At 39.5% G+C, this 19,321-nt stretch overlaps 1 protein-coding gene and 1 long non-coding RNA gene across 28 annotated transcripts in view; one reads left to right on the forward strand and one right to left on the reverse strand.

Annotated features, from left to right (window-relative positions):
- The window catches only part of RBM26 (RNA binding motif protein 26), a 92,345-nt gene extending 90,554 nt beyond the window's left edge, over window positions 1-1,791 (reverse strand). For all 27 annotated transcript variants that reach the window (XM_077973821.1, XM_077973825.1, XM_077973819.1 and 24 more), the window contains exon 1: window positions 1,240-1,791. In XM_077973821.1, the coding sequence (XP_077829947.1) occupies window positions 1,240-1,310 (71 nt within the window). In that variant the 5' untranslated portion in view covers window positions 1,311-1,791. The remainder of the gene's footprint in view (window positions 1-1,239) is intronic.
- Window positions 1,432-18,233, forward strand: LOC106994313 (uncharacterized). Its single transcript, XR_003724359.2, has 4 exons — window positions 1,432-2,333; window positions 13,525-13,606; window positions 16,753-16,805; window positions 17,187-18,233. It is a non-coding gene; the product is annotated as an uncharacterized LOC106994313 (long non-coding RNA).
- Window positions 18,234-19,321: the final 1,088 nt, after the last annotated feature.

Here is a 19,321-nt window from a genome sequence, read left to right on the forward strand (position 1 = left end):
CAGACTAAAAACAAAATTAAATCAGTCCTTGTCTGCTTTAAATCATCTCACATCTTCCCATACATGATGTGGCCCCTACCTACTTGTCCAACTTCTCTTACATTCTCTCCCTCATCACAAGGCTCCTTGCAGCCACAATGGCCTTTCTCTTCCTGAAACACACCACAATTACTTCTGCTACAGCGCCTTTCATTTGCTCTTCCTTTTGCAAGAAACGTTCTTTTCCAAGACTTTGACACAGATGGTCCCTTCTCTTCTTTAGATGTTGCTCCAATGTCACCTTCTCTGAGAGTCCTTCCTTGACCAATGCGAAGTAGCCTCCCTCATAATCACTCTTTTACATGATTATTAAAATAGTCACAGCTCTATTAATATCTGGATTTATCTCTTGTCGATTTTAGAATTTAAAAGCTCTATCCCCAAAGCCTCCCGTAGTACACAGTAGGTACCTAATAACTTAATTAAATGCGTGAATTTTCCTCATTGCATTATAAATCAACCAATTCTGATAAAGCACTTGGTCCATGTTATATTTAGTATTAACAAGTCGTGAAAACACTCCTTAAATTTTCCAATCTAAGACTATTTCAGCACTCTAAGGCCCCCCCAACACGAAGTCTATCTATAGCATCCCACTTAAAACTGCTAAATATTCCATATGTATGAAGATTCAATTTTCTTTCTCCTCTCCAAGCTAACGAACGTGTAGGCGGGAAAGGGGAATTTTACTGGCCACCTCAGCACCTGTTACATCTTCAATCAGTGAAGAGAGGTGCAGATGAGCCAGACAGCACATGGGAGACGTGGCCTTGCTTTCAGGAATTGTATTTAGGTGAAACGTGAGTGATTTAAGCTAGAACTGCCCGAATCCCTAATAAAGGCCGTCTACTTCATTTAGAAAAACAAGGTAAAATAGTCTGTAGGAAGGAAAATACAGTCGGTTTCACTAAAAACCGATTTTGAGGCCCTCGGAAAATATTGGGGGGTGGGGGGTTGGAATCGGTCTACATATAACGGGAAAACGAGACCAGCTCAGCAATAAAATAAAACTCGAGTCAGGCTCTTGGGGGTATCTTGAACCTAGAAGCGAGGTGGACGAGGAGGAAAAGCCACAGAGCCCTGGGACCTCCGTTCACCGCTTCGGCCTCCACCGTGGGCGCTCGGGGAAACCGCACAGATCTGTGGATCCGCCTATCTCCCACTGCCATCCCTGCAGAGAGATATCCCCCGGATACTCACATGGGCTCGAGAGTCTTGCTGAGCCAGGACTTGAGTGCCTCGAAGTTTTCAATGATCATTTTAGAAACCATCCACAGCGGCCCTAAGGCCCGTCACACTCCTCCGCCCGCCCAGGTCGCAGCCGCTACAGCCGCCGCTGCCCCCGCCCCCTCCTCCGCGCGCCGCCCGCGTGGGCCGCGGTGGGAGGCGCCGGTGGCAGGTTCCCGCGGGCCCCGGTCGGTGAACAGCTCTGCAAGGACCGCCGCAGGCCGCAAATGCACGGGATGCCAGGAGCTCCCCGTCCCCGGACCCTGGCCCGGGCTGAAGCAGCAACGGTTTGCCCGGGCCCTCCCCCTTCCCTCTTCCCCAGCAAATCTACCCAGACCGGAAGCGCGACACGCGCTTAGACCCAGGCGTTCTCTCGGCCTCGGGACCAGGTGCTTGTTGGCTACGTCGAAAAGGCAAAAGTAAAGAAAGCGAAGGCGAAGGGCAGCTCAATGGGAACGATTCAGGGGGTCTTCCTGCCTCCCAGCACCCCCAAGAAGATGGCTGCCGATAAATCTCGCGATAATTGATGAAGTCTCGCGGTGGTTCCTGGAGCCTGCTGGGAAGAGACGTAAGGTCGGCGGAGAATGCGCGGGTCGAGTGCTGTAGTTCGGTTTTTGAGTGTGTGCTTTGCTTGCGGCCTTTGTGCCTTTTTATTCTTTGCTTATCTTTATGATATAAAGAACTTATTTCTTACAAGGAGGGAGTCCTAGCTCGTCCCCGAGCTAGAACTTCAGAAACAGCGGGAGCCCTAGCTCGTCCCCGGTAAGACGGCCGTGGCCTGTCAGCTGGAACGGATCTGCCGGATGGATCGCTTGTTGAGAGCGTACACACCCGCGTGCGCGACACCAGGCGGCCCGTAGGTTCCAGGTGCAGAGCGCGCTTCCTCGTCAATTTACCCAAGTGCCCTACCAGTACCATATTCTGTGTATGCTGTGATGTGAACGAGGTTTATAAATACAGGCTGGTCTAATGGAGCCCAACGAGACCGCCAGATGATTAGTGCCTTGTCCAACAGTACTCGACTTGTTGGTAGAGCCCTAATGACTCAGGAATGCTCCAAGGGAAAGGTGAGAGAACCTTCACGTCTCTCAGGTAGTTTCCAGCCTGCACTTTCCCCCAGATAAAGATAAGTTTTGTTATTTTTAAAATGCTCTTTATTTAGAGCAAATTCAGCCCTATCTCACATCGGGAGATTATATAGTATCAAAAAAGAGAGTCTTCATATCAGCAACCCAAATAAACTCTTTTCCTGGGTGATCAAATAAGTTTGATTCCTGCTTGAGTTCTATTTAGATACTAGGTGGAATTTTACGAAGCGTCTACGTTCCATGAACTGTAGTGGAATGAAAATATTCACAGTCTAAAGACATTTTCAGTAAGGAGATCAATGAAAGCTCTTTATGAGAGACACCGGTAGGCTAAATTGTTCTTAGAAACTCTGAGTTTATAATTTGCTAGAGTGAAGTCTCCTCAAGGATTAAGTGGAAAGATTATGAACTACAAAGCAAGACATTTGTTTTAAAATACAGCATATAGAGTAGAATACAAATTAGAATCCAGCTACTGAATAACCAGGGTGTTGATTAAAGTGATTTAGCTAAGTGAAATAAACCAGACATGAAAGGACAAATATTATGATTCTACTTACATTAAGTATCTAGAGTAGTCAAAACTTCTAGAGACAGAAGCTGGAAAGGTAGCAAGAGCAGGGGTGGAGAGGGTGCCCAGGAGAAGGGGAAATGAGGAGTTATTTTTCAGTGAATAATAGAGTTTCAGTTTAGGATGATTTAGATTCTGGAGATGAGTGGTGGTGTGTGGGTTGCACAATATGAATGTACTTAATGCAGTGGACCATATACTTAATGAAAACGGTAGGTTTTATATGTATTTTACAACAAAATTTGTTTATAAATTTAATACTGCCAAAAGTTAAAATTATATTTGTTTAGTCTGTTGTAGCCTTGCCACAGGCTGATGTCACCAATATTTTCAGCCTTATCACCAGCTATTCCATGACTCTGGTTCTCTACTTCAGCCTTCCAAAGCTTCTATCAAATACTGTATACCCCAGGTAAACTGATTTGCTCACCCTCCCTTTCTCCAAACATTTGTTCACTTTATTTTCACAGAGAACGCTTCTACTTCTTTCCCTGACTGCTCAAACTTTGCCCATCCATCTCTCATACCTGTCACTGTCTTCTTTAAAGTTTATTCTTCCTAAATAATAGCAAAAGCCTTTTAATATCTTTGCCTTTTATGCTGACCTCCATCTCAGTTCATCTTCAGTTACCCTCATAATCATTGCCTTTAATAGCAATAATTCAAAAATTTGGATCTAATCATGTCACTTTCTTGCTTAAAATCTTCACTTCCACATTATCTTTAGAATAAAACACATTATTTAACATCCTATAAAGGTTCTTTCATAAATCAGACACCTTCCTTTTTGCCTAGAAACTCCTTTCAGTGCCTTTCAGTCTTTGCTCCAGCCATCCTAAACTATTTTGAGTTCCTTAAAAGAAGTTGTTCCATGAAAAGACCCTTTATGCAAGGTGCCCCCCAGATATCAAAGGAGAAATCAAATGAACAAAGCAGACAATCCAGTTTGGTCAGTAAAGAGTGTTTTGTTGGGGGTAACTTACAGACAGAAGCATGGTCTTGAGTGGCAGCAAGACAGGTAGATCTCTGCCCTATTACTCCCCAGACCAGTACTTACGTGCCATAAGGAAAGGGTGTACGTACTCTATAGAGACATTTAAAGGCAGCCCTCTAGACAGGCAAGAATGCTATATGCATCATAGCCTGTAATTTGTGTGATAACATCAGGGTTGCTTTGTTCTTACACTAAGGACAGTAAATAAAGTAATAATCACAGGACTGGGCCTAATCAGAAGTCAGCATGACAAATTAGCATTCAAGATGGAGTAACCGTTGTCTCCACAGAAGTGTGTCCTCTCACTAAATTGAGCCATTGCAAAATGCATTTCCCTACCTTTCATTTGATGGATTCGTACTTACACGTCAAAATGCAGTGCATTTTTGCAGTGCAAAATGCAGCACCACCTTTGGAAATCCATCCTTCACCTCCCTTATCTGAAGCAAGAGTCCCTCTGAGATGTTCTGACATCAGCCTGTGTTTGCTTCTTTTATAGCACTCATAGCTTTATTTTTGCAAGTATGTGATTATCTGTTCTTTAGTGGATTATAGCTTTGAATCCCCCGCTTCAAGAACAGCCACTAATATATACAGCCAATTCTTATTCACAGTGGTTCTGTAAAAAGCCACAAATAATGAATTAGTGAATATGGAACCATTGCTACTAGGAGAAATACAGGATTAGGTTCCTTCAAGCCTCTTATCAAATGTTTGTCAACCAGCCCATAAATACCTTGCTTTATGTGTGTTTCTTTTAAAAGGCACCTTATGTAGGCAGAAAAAAATTTTTAAGGTACCTTATTTAATATAGTTGATTCATTAACATCGAACTCATAGCCAGTGGCACTGTAACTTATGCTTACATGGTGTATGTATTTTCTCTTTAAAAAGAAGAGCCTTCTGGCACTTAGGGAACTAGATAGCCTCATCACTACACTTGGGGGGCATTTTAAACAGTGAAATCACAAAAAGCTCAAAAATGCAACAAATATAGCACTAAATAGACCATGAAAAGGACACTTGTTTCCAGTGTGAGGGCTAAAACAGGAACGCAAAGCATCCCCTTGTTTCACCAAAGCTGGGAACGTGTGTATCACGTGACTCAAATTTTTTGCCTCTGTTCATGTCGACAAGTGACTGCAAAAGCATTCTAAGTATTGATTTGGGCATTGCAAATAAATTTTAACAAGTAGGCAAATTCACAAATACAGAATCTGCAAGTAATAAGGATCAACTCTATTTTTTGAATGACCAAAGGAAGCCCTACCACTTCCATGAAGCCTTTCCTGGCCACTGTGGCTGATAGCAATATCTTCCTCCTCTAAATTTATAGTACAGTGTTTATTATCACTCCACGGCGAGTCATTTTTGCTTCCTAGAATGCTTCTCTTCCTTAACCATTAACATTTATCCTTCATTTATCCCTGCTTCAACTTCTTTGGCCCTGCCTTCAAAGGTAACAATTAGCTGATGTAATCATCAATTCTACTAAGAGAAGACTAAACAGCTGCCATAGACTACTTTCTCTATTCAGTAACGTACATTTTGGGATGTCCAGTATTAGGTTACCTGCTTAACATTTTCCAATACACCATGTTCTTTCAAGGCCTTGTGACTTTATTAGCGCTGTCCCTTTTGCCAGAATGATTTTCCTTATTGCTCAAATGCCAGTACCTCAGTGATACCCTAGACAAAGGTCTAGCTCCCTACCTGTAGAACAGGAGTTAAAACATTTACTGGGAAGAGATAGTGAGGACAGATGAAAATAAAACGTTTTACTTAGTTTTCTCATCTTTCTTGGCCTTATGAGCTCTTTTAAGGACTGGACTCAAGTTTATTCCTCTCTACTATCTGCTCTTAACTCTGTCTGAAACTCAAAAAATGTTTATTGAAGACACATGCTTTGTTTTAAATAGGAAGGAAGCAGAGGCAGGAGAAAATATTTTAGATAGGCAAGAGAGTGATATACCCTCTAACAGACCTATATTTCTTTATGGTTTATTACCATAAGTTGCCTTCATCTTTCAGCTGCACTGATCCCGGGAATATTCTCTATAGTGTGCTGAATTCCTCCTCAGGTTTTTCCAGCTGTCTTCTCCAGTTGAGTACAGTCTTACTACTTTCAATAGTGCTTTTGAAGTCTTGTTTAAAAACAGTCTGCATTTCCAGTGATTTCCAGATCACAAAGAGATTCTGTATTTTCTTCTATTTCTTTTACAGTCCATTACTCTACTTAGAATCACACTTAAGTCTTTATTCTCTCTGTAATACATCCCTGTTTGTGGTGTAAAGTGAGGATCTAGGCCATTTTTTTTTCTATAACTCTACTCAGTTTATTCCTTCCTGTTCATTTTCTTTTTTTTTCTTTTCTTTTTTTTTTTCCTGAGATGGAGTCTCTCACCATCTCCCAGGCTGGAGTGCAGTGGCACAATCTTGGCTCACTGCAACCTCTGCCTCCCAGGTTCAAGCAATTCTGCCTCAGCCTCCCAAGTAGCTGGGACTACAGGCGTACACCACCATGCCCATCTAATTAGAGATGGGGTTTCACCATGTTGGCTATGCTGTTCTTGAACTCCTGGCCTCAAGTGATCGGCCCGCCTCGGCCTCCTAAAGTGTTGGGATTACAGGTGTGAGCCACTGTGCCCAGTCTCCTTCCTGTTTGATTTTTGATGCCACTGGTATCTTTCTGTTTTCATTTCATTTGTGTTCTGCTTCTGACCTATTTTTCAATTGGTCATTTTGTCTGTGACTACACCAGTACCATGTTGTTTTTATTTACTATTGTATTATGTTATAGAATATCTTAATATATAATAAGGCAAATCCCTCTTCTTTGCTCTTTTTCAAATTTAACTTGGCTAAATATTAATCTTGGTCTGGCACAGTGGCTTACACCTATAATCCCAGCACTCTGGGAGGCCGAGGCAGGCAGATCACTTGAGGTTAGGAGTTCCAGACCAACCTGGCCAACATGGTGAAACCCCATCTCTACTAAAAATACAAAAATTAGCCAAGTGCGTTAGCACATACCTGTAGTACCCAGCCCAGAGGCTGAGGTGGGAGAATCGCTTGAACCTGGGAAGTGGAGTTGTCAGTGAGCCGAGATTGTGCCACTGTACTCCAGCCTTGGCGACAGAGTGAAACTACATCTAAATAAATAAATACATAAATAAATATGAACCTTTAGTTTTCCAAATACATAGAACAAGATGGTTGAACTTGTAAAAAAAAAATCTTCGTTGAAGTTATGGATTAATTTGGATTGAGTTGACATCTTACAATGTATAGCAGTCACAGGGGTGTGCAGCTCAGATCTCCCTTCAAGAAAGGACTCACTGCCCAACTGCAAGGAGCATAGATACATGACAGCCTCCAGTTGTTAATTCTTTCTGGGTTCACCTCAGCTTTCACGTTGAAGTTACACTATTCTCAGGGCAAACCCTCTCCCGCATGCCCATCCCCAGCTCAAGACTGAGCAAGGGATAAGGACCTGCTCAATATTGGGATGGCAGAAGTATTGTCAGACCTGCATGGTAATCTAATGGCTCTCCCACCCAATTCTGCTTCCCCGCTTTCCATTTCACAGGTGCTACTCTCCAGTAAACTTTTTGCGCTTTTAACCCCATCTCAGCATCCACTCCCCCAGAGAACACTATAACACGAATTTAATCATCTGATTCATTCTGTTTTTGTACATTTAAAAAATCATAGTTAATAATAAAATTTTAAGTATTATGAAAGAGGAAACTATGAACCATTTTAGCAATTTAGACTGTAAAGGCTCAAGCATGGTTTCTCTAAGGATATGATACTTAAATGGTTAAGAAAAGTGAATTATGAGTAAAAGTCATGTGAATCAAAGTAGAGACAAGAACATTCCAGCACACATAATAGCCTGTGGGATGTTCCTGATATAAAGAAGAGTCAGGATCTTAAGGACAGAGTGGTGGGAGGGTATCAAATTAGGGACATGGGAAATGGCTGTCAGTCAAGTTAGAGGTAAAAAAAAATTCATGTTAAGATTTTGGAACTGGATTTTATTTAAAATAATGATGTGAAGCCATTGAAAGGTTTTTGGTGTTGCAGGATGAATTTAAAATAGGAACACACCAACGCATACTTCTTTTAAGAGAGAATCTGATTAAATTTGGGAATTTTAAAATAAAAACAGGAAGCATATCGTACTCTAATATAATAATTTAAGGGTTTTTATTTTCCTAGAAGATCAAGGTCATGTTAATAAAGGGAATATAGTTTTCTTATCTAAGACTAGCCACTGATGACTTGCAAAGAAAAATAACACTTTCTGTGATATCCTTAGGTAATTCAAGAGGAAACACTTGAGCAATTACTGATGTTGTAAACTGAGATCAGAAGACATACATAGTATCATATCCCAGAGCAGGCACAGTGGCTCACACCTGTAATCCCAGCACTTTGGGAGGCTGAGGAAGGCAGATCACTTGAGGTCAGGAGTTGGAGACCAGCCTGGCTTACATGGTGAAACCCATCTCTACTAAACAAAAAAATTAGCTGGACATGGTGGTGGGTTCCTGTAATCCCAGCTACTTGGGAGGGAGGCTGAGACAGGAGAATCACTTGAACCCAGGAGGCAGATGTTGCAGTGAACTGAGATTGCGCCACTGCACTCCAGCTTGGGCAACAGGGCAACAGAGTGAGACTCCATCTCAAAAAAAAAAAAGACATACTATCATATCCCCCTAAATTGGACCAGAGCACTTCTGGCATAAAAAGCTTTTTTAAGGCCGAGTGCTGTGGCTCACACCTGTAATCCAGCACTTTGGGAGGCTGATGGGGTGGATCACCTGAGGTCAGGAGTTTGAGACCAGCCTGGCCAACATGGCAAAACCCTGTCTCTATTTTAATACAAAAATTAGCCGGGAACGGTAGCACACACCTGTAATCCCAGCTACTCGGGAGGCTGAGGCAGGAGAATCACTGGAACCCAGGAGGCGAAGGTTGCAGCAAACCAAGATCACACCACTGCACTCCAGCCTGGGAAACAGATTGAGACCCCATCTCAAAAAACCAAAACCAAAATACAAAAAGCTTTTTTTGCTTTTGTTTTGTGTGTGTGTGTGATGGAGTCTCTGTGTCACCCAGACTAGAATACAGTGGCATAATCTCAGCTCACTACAACCTCTACCTCCTGGGCTCAAGTGATCCTCTTACCTCAGCCTCCTGAGTAACTGGGACCACAGGCACATGACACTCATGCCTGGTTAATTTCCTTTTTGTATTTTTGGTAGACGGGGTTTCACCATGTTGCCCAGGCTGATCTCTTGAGCTCAAGTGATCTGCCTGCTTGCCTTGGCCTCTCAAAGTGCTGGGATTACAGGCATGAGCCACCACACCTACCTAAAAAGCTTTGAGAGGCAATCACCAACTCTTCAGGGGGCACTCTGTTTATACCCATGATGAATTATGACTCCATCTCTATAGGTGCTGTGGAACTGCTTATGGATATGGTTATGGTGAGTAATAATCATAACATTAAAAAGGTACATATACATATATTGCATGTTCACACACACAGACATGCAGACACAAAGTCTCCCATACAAACAGTCAAATGAGGACAGGTAAGTATAAATCTCAGCATCCAGAGGAAAAACATGTATGTAATATTATTAAAGATGTAAGTGAAATGATGTGATACTTGTGCTATCAAAATGATTTGAAATGGAATAAGGAGAGAGAGTAGAGTATCAATGAAATAAGATTGGACATGAGTTGACTGTGGTTGAAATTGGATGATAGGGATGGTTATAATTCTTTGAGCTCTTACATATTGAAATTTTCCATAATAAAAAAACGTTTTTTTAAAAAATCTGTTAAGGCAGAGAGACCCAGAAAACAAAAAGATCTCTGGGAATGTCTAACAGACTGGCTACAATGGAAGTTTCAGGAAAGCAGAGATTTTGCCTGTCTTTTCTACAACTGTATCTCTTGTGCTTAGAGAAGTTGATAGCACGTGGCAGGTTCTGTTGTTGAATGAATGAACGTTGGAGAATAAAACCCATAACCTAGGTGACAGTCTGTCAGCTCAGACAAAGTCAAGAATCCTGGGGTTCACTCACCTGTCACACTACAAATGGCATTTGTTAGTTATTATAAGAATAAATAACCACTCCAAGAGAAAGCAGATTCACAAACTTTCACCATGGATTTCATAAGTAGATATGCACATGTTTATATGCATATGATCCCACCTAGAAAGCTGCTATCGTATCATTTCATTTCATTCCTTTTTTTCCCAACAAATATTTATTGTAGAGGTATCTCTGTCCTTCAAGCCAAAAATCGGGGAAAAAATCAGAAAAGAAATCTTATTTGCTTACTAATTGAAGTGTGGAAAGGCACAGATAATCTTTTGAAGAAAATTCACCTTTGCATATTGTTCTTAGTTCCTTAGTAGCCTTGGGACAAAACTGAAAAAGGTAATGATGTAGAACCTTAATTAGGGCTTTTGAAATTTGAGGCCTTTTTTTTGTTGTTGTTGTTGTTGTTGTTGTTGTTGAGACGGAGTCTTGCTTTGTCGCCCAGGCTGGAGTGCAGTGGCCGGATCTCAGCTCACTGCAAGCTCCACCTCCCGGGTTTACGCCATTCTCCTGTGAGGCCATTTTTATTGGGGGTCAGAACCTAAGCCAGGAAAACAACCAATAACATTGCAATAACAAACATCAGGCATAATGAAATGCCCTTAGGAGACACTGTCGAAAGTTTTGAAGCTGCACTGTCCCATCCTCCAGACAACAAAGAGAAAAAACAGTCTGCAACACCTACAAACAATAGTACATAAGTTAGGAAGAGGCTAGGTTTGGCTGCAGTAATGAACAACAACAAGGGTTCATTCCTCTCACACCCTGCATGTCCATTACAGGTTAGCTACACCTCTACTCCACGTGGTCCTCCCTCCAGGTCCCAGACTGATGGAGCAGCCTCTGTCTGTTTGGAACATTGTCAGTCATAATGGTGGACACAAAAGAGATTATGGCAAACCATGTTTTGTCTCCTACAATTTCTGCTCACTTCTCTCCACATTTCATTGACCAGAGCAAGTCATGTGACCAAGCCTGATTCAAAATAGGCTGGAGCAAGGAGGAGCAGCAAACATAAGTGAGTTTATAATATAATCTACCATACAAGGTGAACCAGAATTTAGGAATGAGCTCACAGCCTGCATTTCATGTAACTGCCAGAGCTCAGACAGGATTTGATCCTTCCTTCCCAGAAGAAAGAGTTGACTCCCTTAACAGCATCAGCTGGACCAATTCCTGGCTGTGGAAGCAGCATTCATCATGTGTTTTCATAGTAAATGAATAGTAAACATAGGGGGTAGAACAAACTACACTGCCACATACCATAGCCACTACCAATTTGTGGCTGTTGAGTTCTTGTGGCTATTTGGCATTGTGGTGTGCAGTAAGTATAAAATGTGCACCAAATTTCAAAGCCTTAGAAAAAACGTGAACAATGTTTTTCATGTGTTGTTCTTCAACAACAAAAAAGTAAAATATCTTCATTTTTACATTAATTGCACATTGAAAGAATAATATTTTGGATATATTGGCCTATAAATATGTTAAATAAAGTATATTAATAAAATTAATTTCACTTTTTTTTTTTGAGATGGAGTTTCACTCTGTTGCCCAGGCTGGAGTGCAGTGGCACAATCTCTGCTCACTGTAACGTCTGCCTCCCAGGTGCAAGTGATTCTCCTGCCTCAGCCACCTGAGTAGCTGGGATTACAGGCAGCTGCCACCATGCCTATCTAATTTTTTTGTATTTTTCGTAGACATGGGGTTTCATCATGTTGGCCAGGTTGGTTTTGAACTCTTGTCCTCAAGTGATCTGCCTGCCTCGGCCTCCCAAAGTGCTAGGATTACAGACGTGAGCCACCGCGCCTGGCCCTCACCTTTTTATTACTATTTTTTATTTAAAAGCGTAGCCCCTAGAAAACTTAAAATTACATATGCAGCTCACATATTTTTGTCGGACAGTGCCTTCCTAAAAGGTAAGAACTTTTTCCTCTCATGTGAAATAAAGGAGAGGAATAAAGAGCTCAGTGTATTAATAGAGTAACTCTTAGTCCTCTTACTCTGTACTGCTTTGGTATGTTTTAGAATGCTTCTATGAAACTACTACTGAAAACACCATTGGCATTTGTTCAGTTTGGGAAGCTCAGGTGTGGTAGGACCCAGGGAGGGAAGAGTACCTGCAGGGGGACCAGCCAATACTGAGAGCAAAGTGGGGGCCACCACCCTTCCTTTTGTAAACTATTAAGTAATAATAAACACTTACCAGCAGATGAATTACTGGATAGAGATGAACACTCACCAGCAGTGTGAGGCCCCATAGCTTCTCTGATCTCTCTCACCAGAGAATATTAAGAGGTATACCCGTTCTAGTTCAAGAAGGAAAAGCCTTCTACAACTGGCTTAGATGAGTAAGGGAAGGCTATAATTAGATTTGTATGGAGTGTATATGGGGCTGAGGGAGGGGTAGCCAAGAAAGATACAATGGGGGTGGTAGAAGAAGGAAACGAGAATATTGTAATGGTCCATGTGAGATGTTGGAAGTTTGAACTAGAGTGTTAATGGTGTTGATATTTTCAAAATGATAGACATTATGTGTCTATCATTTAAAAAACAACTATTCAGCTCTATCAATTGAAGATCTGCTTTCAGCCACCATTCTTTTCTCTTTACAGGCAAGCAAGAGTTGTTTGTACTCACTGTCTCAGCTTCCTCTCCTCCCATCACTCCAGTATGAACTAGTTCTGTCTCCACCATTTTACCAAAACACTTCTTGCCAAGGTTATCAGTGATTTGCTTTTCACTGACATTGACTAAATGTAATGTCCACATTTAGTCCTGTGTTATTTGACCAAATATAACATTTGACAACATTGTTCACGTTTTTTTCTTGAAACGCTTTTTTCCCCACTATTTTTACTGTATCACAATCTTGGTTTTTTTTTCCCCCTGATTTTTCTGAACCCTCTAAAGTATCCTTCTTGAACTTCACCACACTTCATATGGATGTGCCTTGGAATTCCTGCTGGTCCTTTTTTCAATCTAAACATGATCCCCAACCCATCTTACCTATTTTTACTAGTTAAACTCCTATATCCATGCTGATGTTTCCCAAAGGTCATTACTTGGATGTCTTCTAGGCATTTCAAATCAGTCTCCAAAACTAAACTCATTATCTTCACTAACCAATTTTGCCCCTTTCCTGTGATATGTCACTCATAGAAAGCCACCATGATCCAATTGCTCAAGTCAAAAATCTAGGTATCATCCTTCTTCTTTTACCACTATCCAATTAATATCCCAATTAATATCTATTGAGTCTTCCTCCTAGGCATACTGCTCATTGTCATTCAACCCAGATGATACACTTCAGCCAAAGAAACCCATTAAAGCCCCCTCTAAACATGTAAACCTTTATTGGCTTCCCATATCCCAGGTTAAAGTACAAATTTATTAATGGTAATACTTAATTGAAATTAACTGTGTTTTATGGTATTAAGCACTGTTCTAAATGCTTTACATTTATTTATTCTCACAATTTAGCATTCCCAGTTTACAGCTGAGGAAATTAAGCTTCAAGTTGCCCAAGTGTATAGAATGAATCAATGGCAGAGGTTGAACTCAGGTCAGTAATCAACACCACATCCTTAACCACATGCTTTCTTACATCTTTCATTAATTGACATCTGCCTAGCTTTTCAGTTTCTTCCATTCTCCACTTTTTACATTCTACAATGGTGTCATACCATGTATCTGCAGTTCCCAGAATAGTCCTGCATTATGCAATAGACGAACTGGTATATGCTGAATAAATCATCAACACAGGGGCAGTTTTTAGAGTATTTATTTTTTAAATGATGAGAACATGGGAAAAATCAGAAAGACTTCCCTACATGTAATTTTATAATTAGCATTATTTTTATTTTGAATTTCAAGTGAGAGAGCACTATAATATTTTGGTGCATAGAGACTGTAAATTCCTTAATCTATTTCTACAAACAAGCCATGGTGTCCCTCATTGTGTTCTTTGCACAAAGAGCCCCTTCGGTTTAGAACATTTACCATGCCCAACCCTATCCTTCATCTAACTCCAGGACTTACCTTAAAAGTCACTTTCTCCAGGAAACCTTCCCTGACTGGGCTGAGTGTTCACAGTGTTTATCTCTGTTACAATTACATCATGTTGTATTATTAAAAGATTAGGTTCCTTGAAGGCAAAAGCTTTTGTTCATCCACTGTTTTATTCCCAAAATCTAACATAGGATAGATGATACCTTTTTAAAGTCTATCACTTTTTTCCTACATTATAATCACCATTTTTGAAATGTTGATTGACACTTGTCTGACTCTCAAGGTGCCATGAAGTGAAACATTAGTCCACAAGAAAGGCGGGTTTTTTGTTTTTTTTTTTTTTTTTTAACGGACTTTCTTTGATATTTGTAAATCTCCCAGAGAAAGAGGAAAAAATAAAATGAACTAGTTAAAAAAAAAAAAAAAAGAATTACAGGGTTTTTGTTTGTTTTGCATTTTAAGGAGCTAGAAAGGTAGAGGAGGCTAAAAGCCATCTCTACTCATATTTCCAAGCACCTGACAAATTTCTACAGTAATATCCTCTCAATTTGTTCACACTTCCCATATTCAGAGCTTTGAGTAGTGTCCTCCCACATTGATTCTGGATTTGTCCAAGTGATTTGCTTTGCTAGTGAGATTAAGGTAAATATTATGAGATAAAAATAAATGTGATGCAAGCAACAACTAGAAAAGTGCTTGAATGCTGAGGCTGCCATGTGATGAGGTCCCAGTAAGATCCAGCCTGACAACCACCAGGCATGTGAGTGAGACCAGCCTAAACCAACCAACTTGCACAGGTAGTGCAAACCAAAAGAACTCCCCGGCAACTCACAGAATGGTGAAAAGTAATAAATGTTTTTAAGCCACTAAGCTTGGGGTAGTGAACATTGATACAAAGCCTAACAAACACACACTGAGGCTCGCGACCTCTGTTGACATATATTTTTCTTATAACACAGCTTGTACTTCCATTCATTCAACCAATATCCATAGTCAATTTACTTATATAAGAATAAATTCTTTTTTAAAAAATGAAATTCAGGTAACTCATTGCATCAAAGGAAATGCTGAATAGGCTTCCAAGGCAACAGCAACCATCAAATCTCTAGGAATCAGAGCTGCCAAAGCTTGTTCAGTCATGGGCTTTTTCTATAGAATGCTCCTGCATTCAACTGACTCAATAACAATCACCCATCCTGGGTGTTGAGATACAAATTATCAAGATAGAGAATCTAATTGACTTTGCTTAAGTATATGCCTATCACTTTGAGTAAGGAAGAGGGATTTATTACAAATAGAAGTTGGGAGATCACTTGGCATGCTAAAAGTTGTGACTCTAATACTTTAACAAGAACCAGATTCTAATTCTTTTTCTTTAATAAACTATTAACTTTTTGCATGTAATTTTCCAGAAGGTAGATACTAATTTATATGAGTTGGAGAGCTGTATGTTTGAAAGACAAATTCAAATCACAGACATACAAGTACACAAAACACCAAAACAAACCTAGTGCAAATTATCATTATAAGACTTTCTGGGAGCTAAAAAAGCAATAATGATCTTATGAGGTCTTGCTTGGATTTTTCTATCAACTTCAGATTCTTTAGATTCACACTGTGTTCTGTTTCCTCTGAGTTTCCCTAACCCCTACAGCCTCTACTCCTTTCTCCTCCTTGTGACTTCTTCTAATACTTTACTGACCAGCTACTTCTTTATATGAATTTATTTTTGCCAAGTAAATTTTAATCTGTTTCAGATAAGAATTCAGTTTTTATTTTTTTGTATCCTTTTATATGATTAGTATTTTATTCAATAACTGTTTAAAAGTATAGAAACTGAATAGGAGTTTAAGAATAACCTAAATCAGTATCTTCATATTTACAGATGACAAAATTGGGGTCTGGGCATGTGCAAGGACTTTTCCAAAGTCAGCTGGAAAGCTAATAGAAGAAACAAGTTACCTGCTGTAAGACCCAGAGCCAGATTCAATTCAGGCTTTGTTAATTGACAGAATGTGATAGCTATTTAATTCAGGCTTTGTTAACTGACAGAATGCAATAGCTATTTAGTTAAAAATAGACAAATAAAATACTAAAATTAAAAAGCTAACCACAAAATAGCGATATTAAATCACGTTATTTATGCATTAGTTCATTTCCTCAATATTTGGACTATAAATATATGAATATATCAACAAAAAATGTAAAATGGAATGTCTCTAATAAAGGATACAAATAATAGATACAAACGGCCTTGGACATTTTGGTAATTATGATTTGGTAGGTATGAGAGGCAAAACACACAAGACTGTTGGTCTGCTTCCCTTTTTTAGTATATTTTTCCATTAATATAAAGTTAGGAGAAAGTTTTAAAAGGTTTATAGATGGCCCAAAGGCATGAATACAATAAATGCTGGCCTTCATTTGTGCTTTTTCATGAAAAATATTTAAACTGAATAGGAAAGAAATTATTACACGAGATTTGTTGTTCTTTCATTTTCTCAAATAATGGATGTCTTTAAAACCTTTTTACCTAATTTTATTGACTTTGTTTTACTTTTTGGCAATAAGATTACTATCTCATATATGTGTGTGTGTATATATATACATTATATTATATATATTATATATATATAAAAAAATACAAGAGATTCTTAAAAAATAGCAACTTAGCCATAATTCCCTTTCCCTCTCTTCCAGCTCTAAGACATTTGCCTCCCTTGAGCCAAATCCTTGCCAAGGCCTATAGGAAGGTAGGAGAAGGTGGGACCTTGACCTCTGTTGGGGACTCTGCTATGAGAAGTTGGTCCACGACTTGCTCCCCCATGGATTAAGCAAACAAATGAAGAACAGTGGTACTGGTGGCTTCTGAACCTCCTTAATCCTGAATAGAGTTTGGTTTTCACAGATCTCTGGGAAGACACCCTTCCTTCAACAAAGTTGGTATAGCACCATATGAGAGAGTCTTAGATTTCATTGACTCCCAAAAGTCCAAGAAGTTTAATGGGGATAATGAGTATTCCCTGCTCATACTAGTTATCTGTTGCCATCTAATGAATTACTCCAAACCTTAGGGGCTTACTTAAAGCAACAAACATTCATTACATCACAGTTTCTGTGTGTCATGATTTCAGGAGCTGCTTAGCTGAGAGGTTCTGGCTCAAAGTCTCCTGTGAAGTTGCAGTCAAGATGTCTGCTGGGACCCCAGTCATTTGAAGCCCTGTCCGGGGCAGGAGAATCTAGGTCCAAAATGGCTGTTGCAGGAGTCCTCATGCACACCATGTGGGGCCTCTTCATAGATGTTCGAATGTCCTCATGGCATGGCCACTGGCTTTCCCCAAAGCAAGCAGTCCAAAAGAGAGTAAGACAGAGCCCACAATGTCTTTTATGAATTAGCCTTGGAAGTCTAACACGGTTACTTCCACCACATTCATTAGTCATTAGGTACAGCTCACATTCATGGGGAGGAAAATCAGGGCTTGTCTTTAGATAGAAGATGTGTCAAAGAATTTGTGGACATATTTTAAAATCATAGCACTACTGTTGATGTACTAAGTCCGTGACTCCCCCAGGAGTCTCACAGAGAATTGACTGCTTGCCCACCTATATTACCTTTGTGGGTAGAGACTCCAGTAGTGTGCTGGTTAATGTTCAACCAGTGGCTTTCTATAAAACAAAATGTATGGATACATATATATGTTCTAAGTTTTACTGATATGAAGAATGTGTAGCACAGAATTTACAAATAATAAGATATACAGTATTATTTATTGTAAATTCCATAGAACCTATTGTTTTTCACAAAAGGTTTTAGTTTATTTTTCCCAAATGCTTGTATCGGTAACATTTTCTATATCACTTTTTTTATGTCCAGACAATCAACAAAACAGTGAAAAAGCCCAGCCTTGTAGCATTTGCCAGTTATTGTGTAAATGTCCCCACCATGGTGGATTTCAAGTTACCACTATGAGATCACAGAATGCAGAATTGGAAAGAGATTCACAGCAGCACCCCATTACACTATATTTTCACCATACAAATGCAGTTGATGTAAATTAACTGAGGAGCATAAATAATAATAAAATGAAGTTAAATAATTAGGAAATGATTTTGAAAATTGTGTTGGTTTTTAATATAAGTAAGTTTATGTGTCAGCTTTAATAAAATCTGTCTTTAACAACTAGCTCGAAGAATTCTTGAAAAATTAATAATCAGCTCTCATAGGCTAGTGACAACTGCCTTCAGCACACCGCTGACTAGAAACACCTTTGCCTTCTACCACATGTGGAATTCCCAGTATTTCAACAATCAGAATTGAGCTTCTGAGCAAACCAAGAAAAATAGCATCTTATGTAAGAGACAGCAATTTGAGAGAGGAATATCAGTCAGAAGAAACAAGGGGAAAGTAGAACTTGTAAAAGAGAGATGAAAATTTGAATTTTTTAAAAAGGCATCATTAAGCAGATTTAAGTACAATACAAAAAGTTAAAGAATTTAGTAGATAAATAGGATGAGATGATCACCACTGAGACACAGATCAATGATCTGGAAGATAAAAACAAATCATAAAAATAAAAGTATCTTGAAATTTTGCAAAGTACATCATAAATCAATGCATCAGGGATTATGTGTCATGACAAAAAATTTTATAGATACTCAGAATTATATGTCACCGCTTACTATGCAAATATTTTCTATTTTTCCTAGCTTTAAAATATGCATATGGGCCAGATGTGGTAGCTTATGGCTGTAATCCCAACGCTTTGGAAGGTCGAGGTGGGCAGATCATTTGAGGTCAGGAGTTTGAGACCAGCCTGGCCAACATGGTGAAACTCCATCTCAACTAAATACAGAATAATTAGCTGGGCATCGTGAGCATACCTGTAATCCCAGCTACTCCGGAGGCTGAGGCACGAGAATCATCTGAACCTGGGTGATTCTGCACTCTACTTGGGCTCTGTCTCAAAACAACAACAACAAAAACTATGATATTTTTAATGAACTAAATATTAATATACTAACACAACATGGTTTTATGATTACTGCAATTCAAAAGTCATAATAAATTTTAAAACTAAAATCCTCCTGTACCTGTTGTGGTGCATGCAGAAACTTTTCCTGTTCAACACACTTATGTGGCACTATATAGGAATATACCAAATAGCTCAGGTACATAATGAATACAACTTTAAAATTTATATTGAAATGCTAATCTTACTTGCCAATATTAGTGGCACATTAGCATAATTTAACTTTTATAAAATTATGG

This window comes from Macaca mulatta, chromosome 17 (genome assembly GCF_049350105.2).
Source record: "Macaca mulatta isolate MMU2019108-1 chromosome 17, T2T-MMU8v2.0, whole genome shotgun sequence".
Taxonomy (NCBI): Eukaryota; Metazoa; Chordata; class Mammalia; order Primates; family Cercopithecidae; genus Macaca; species Macaca mulatta.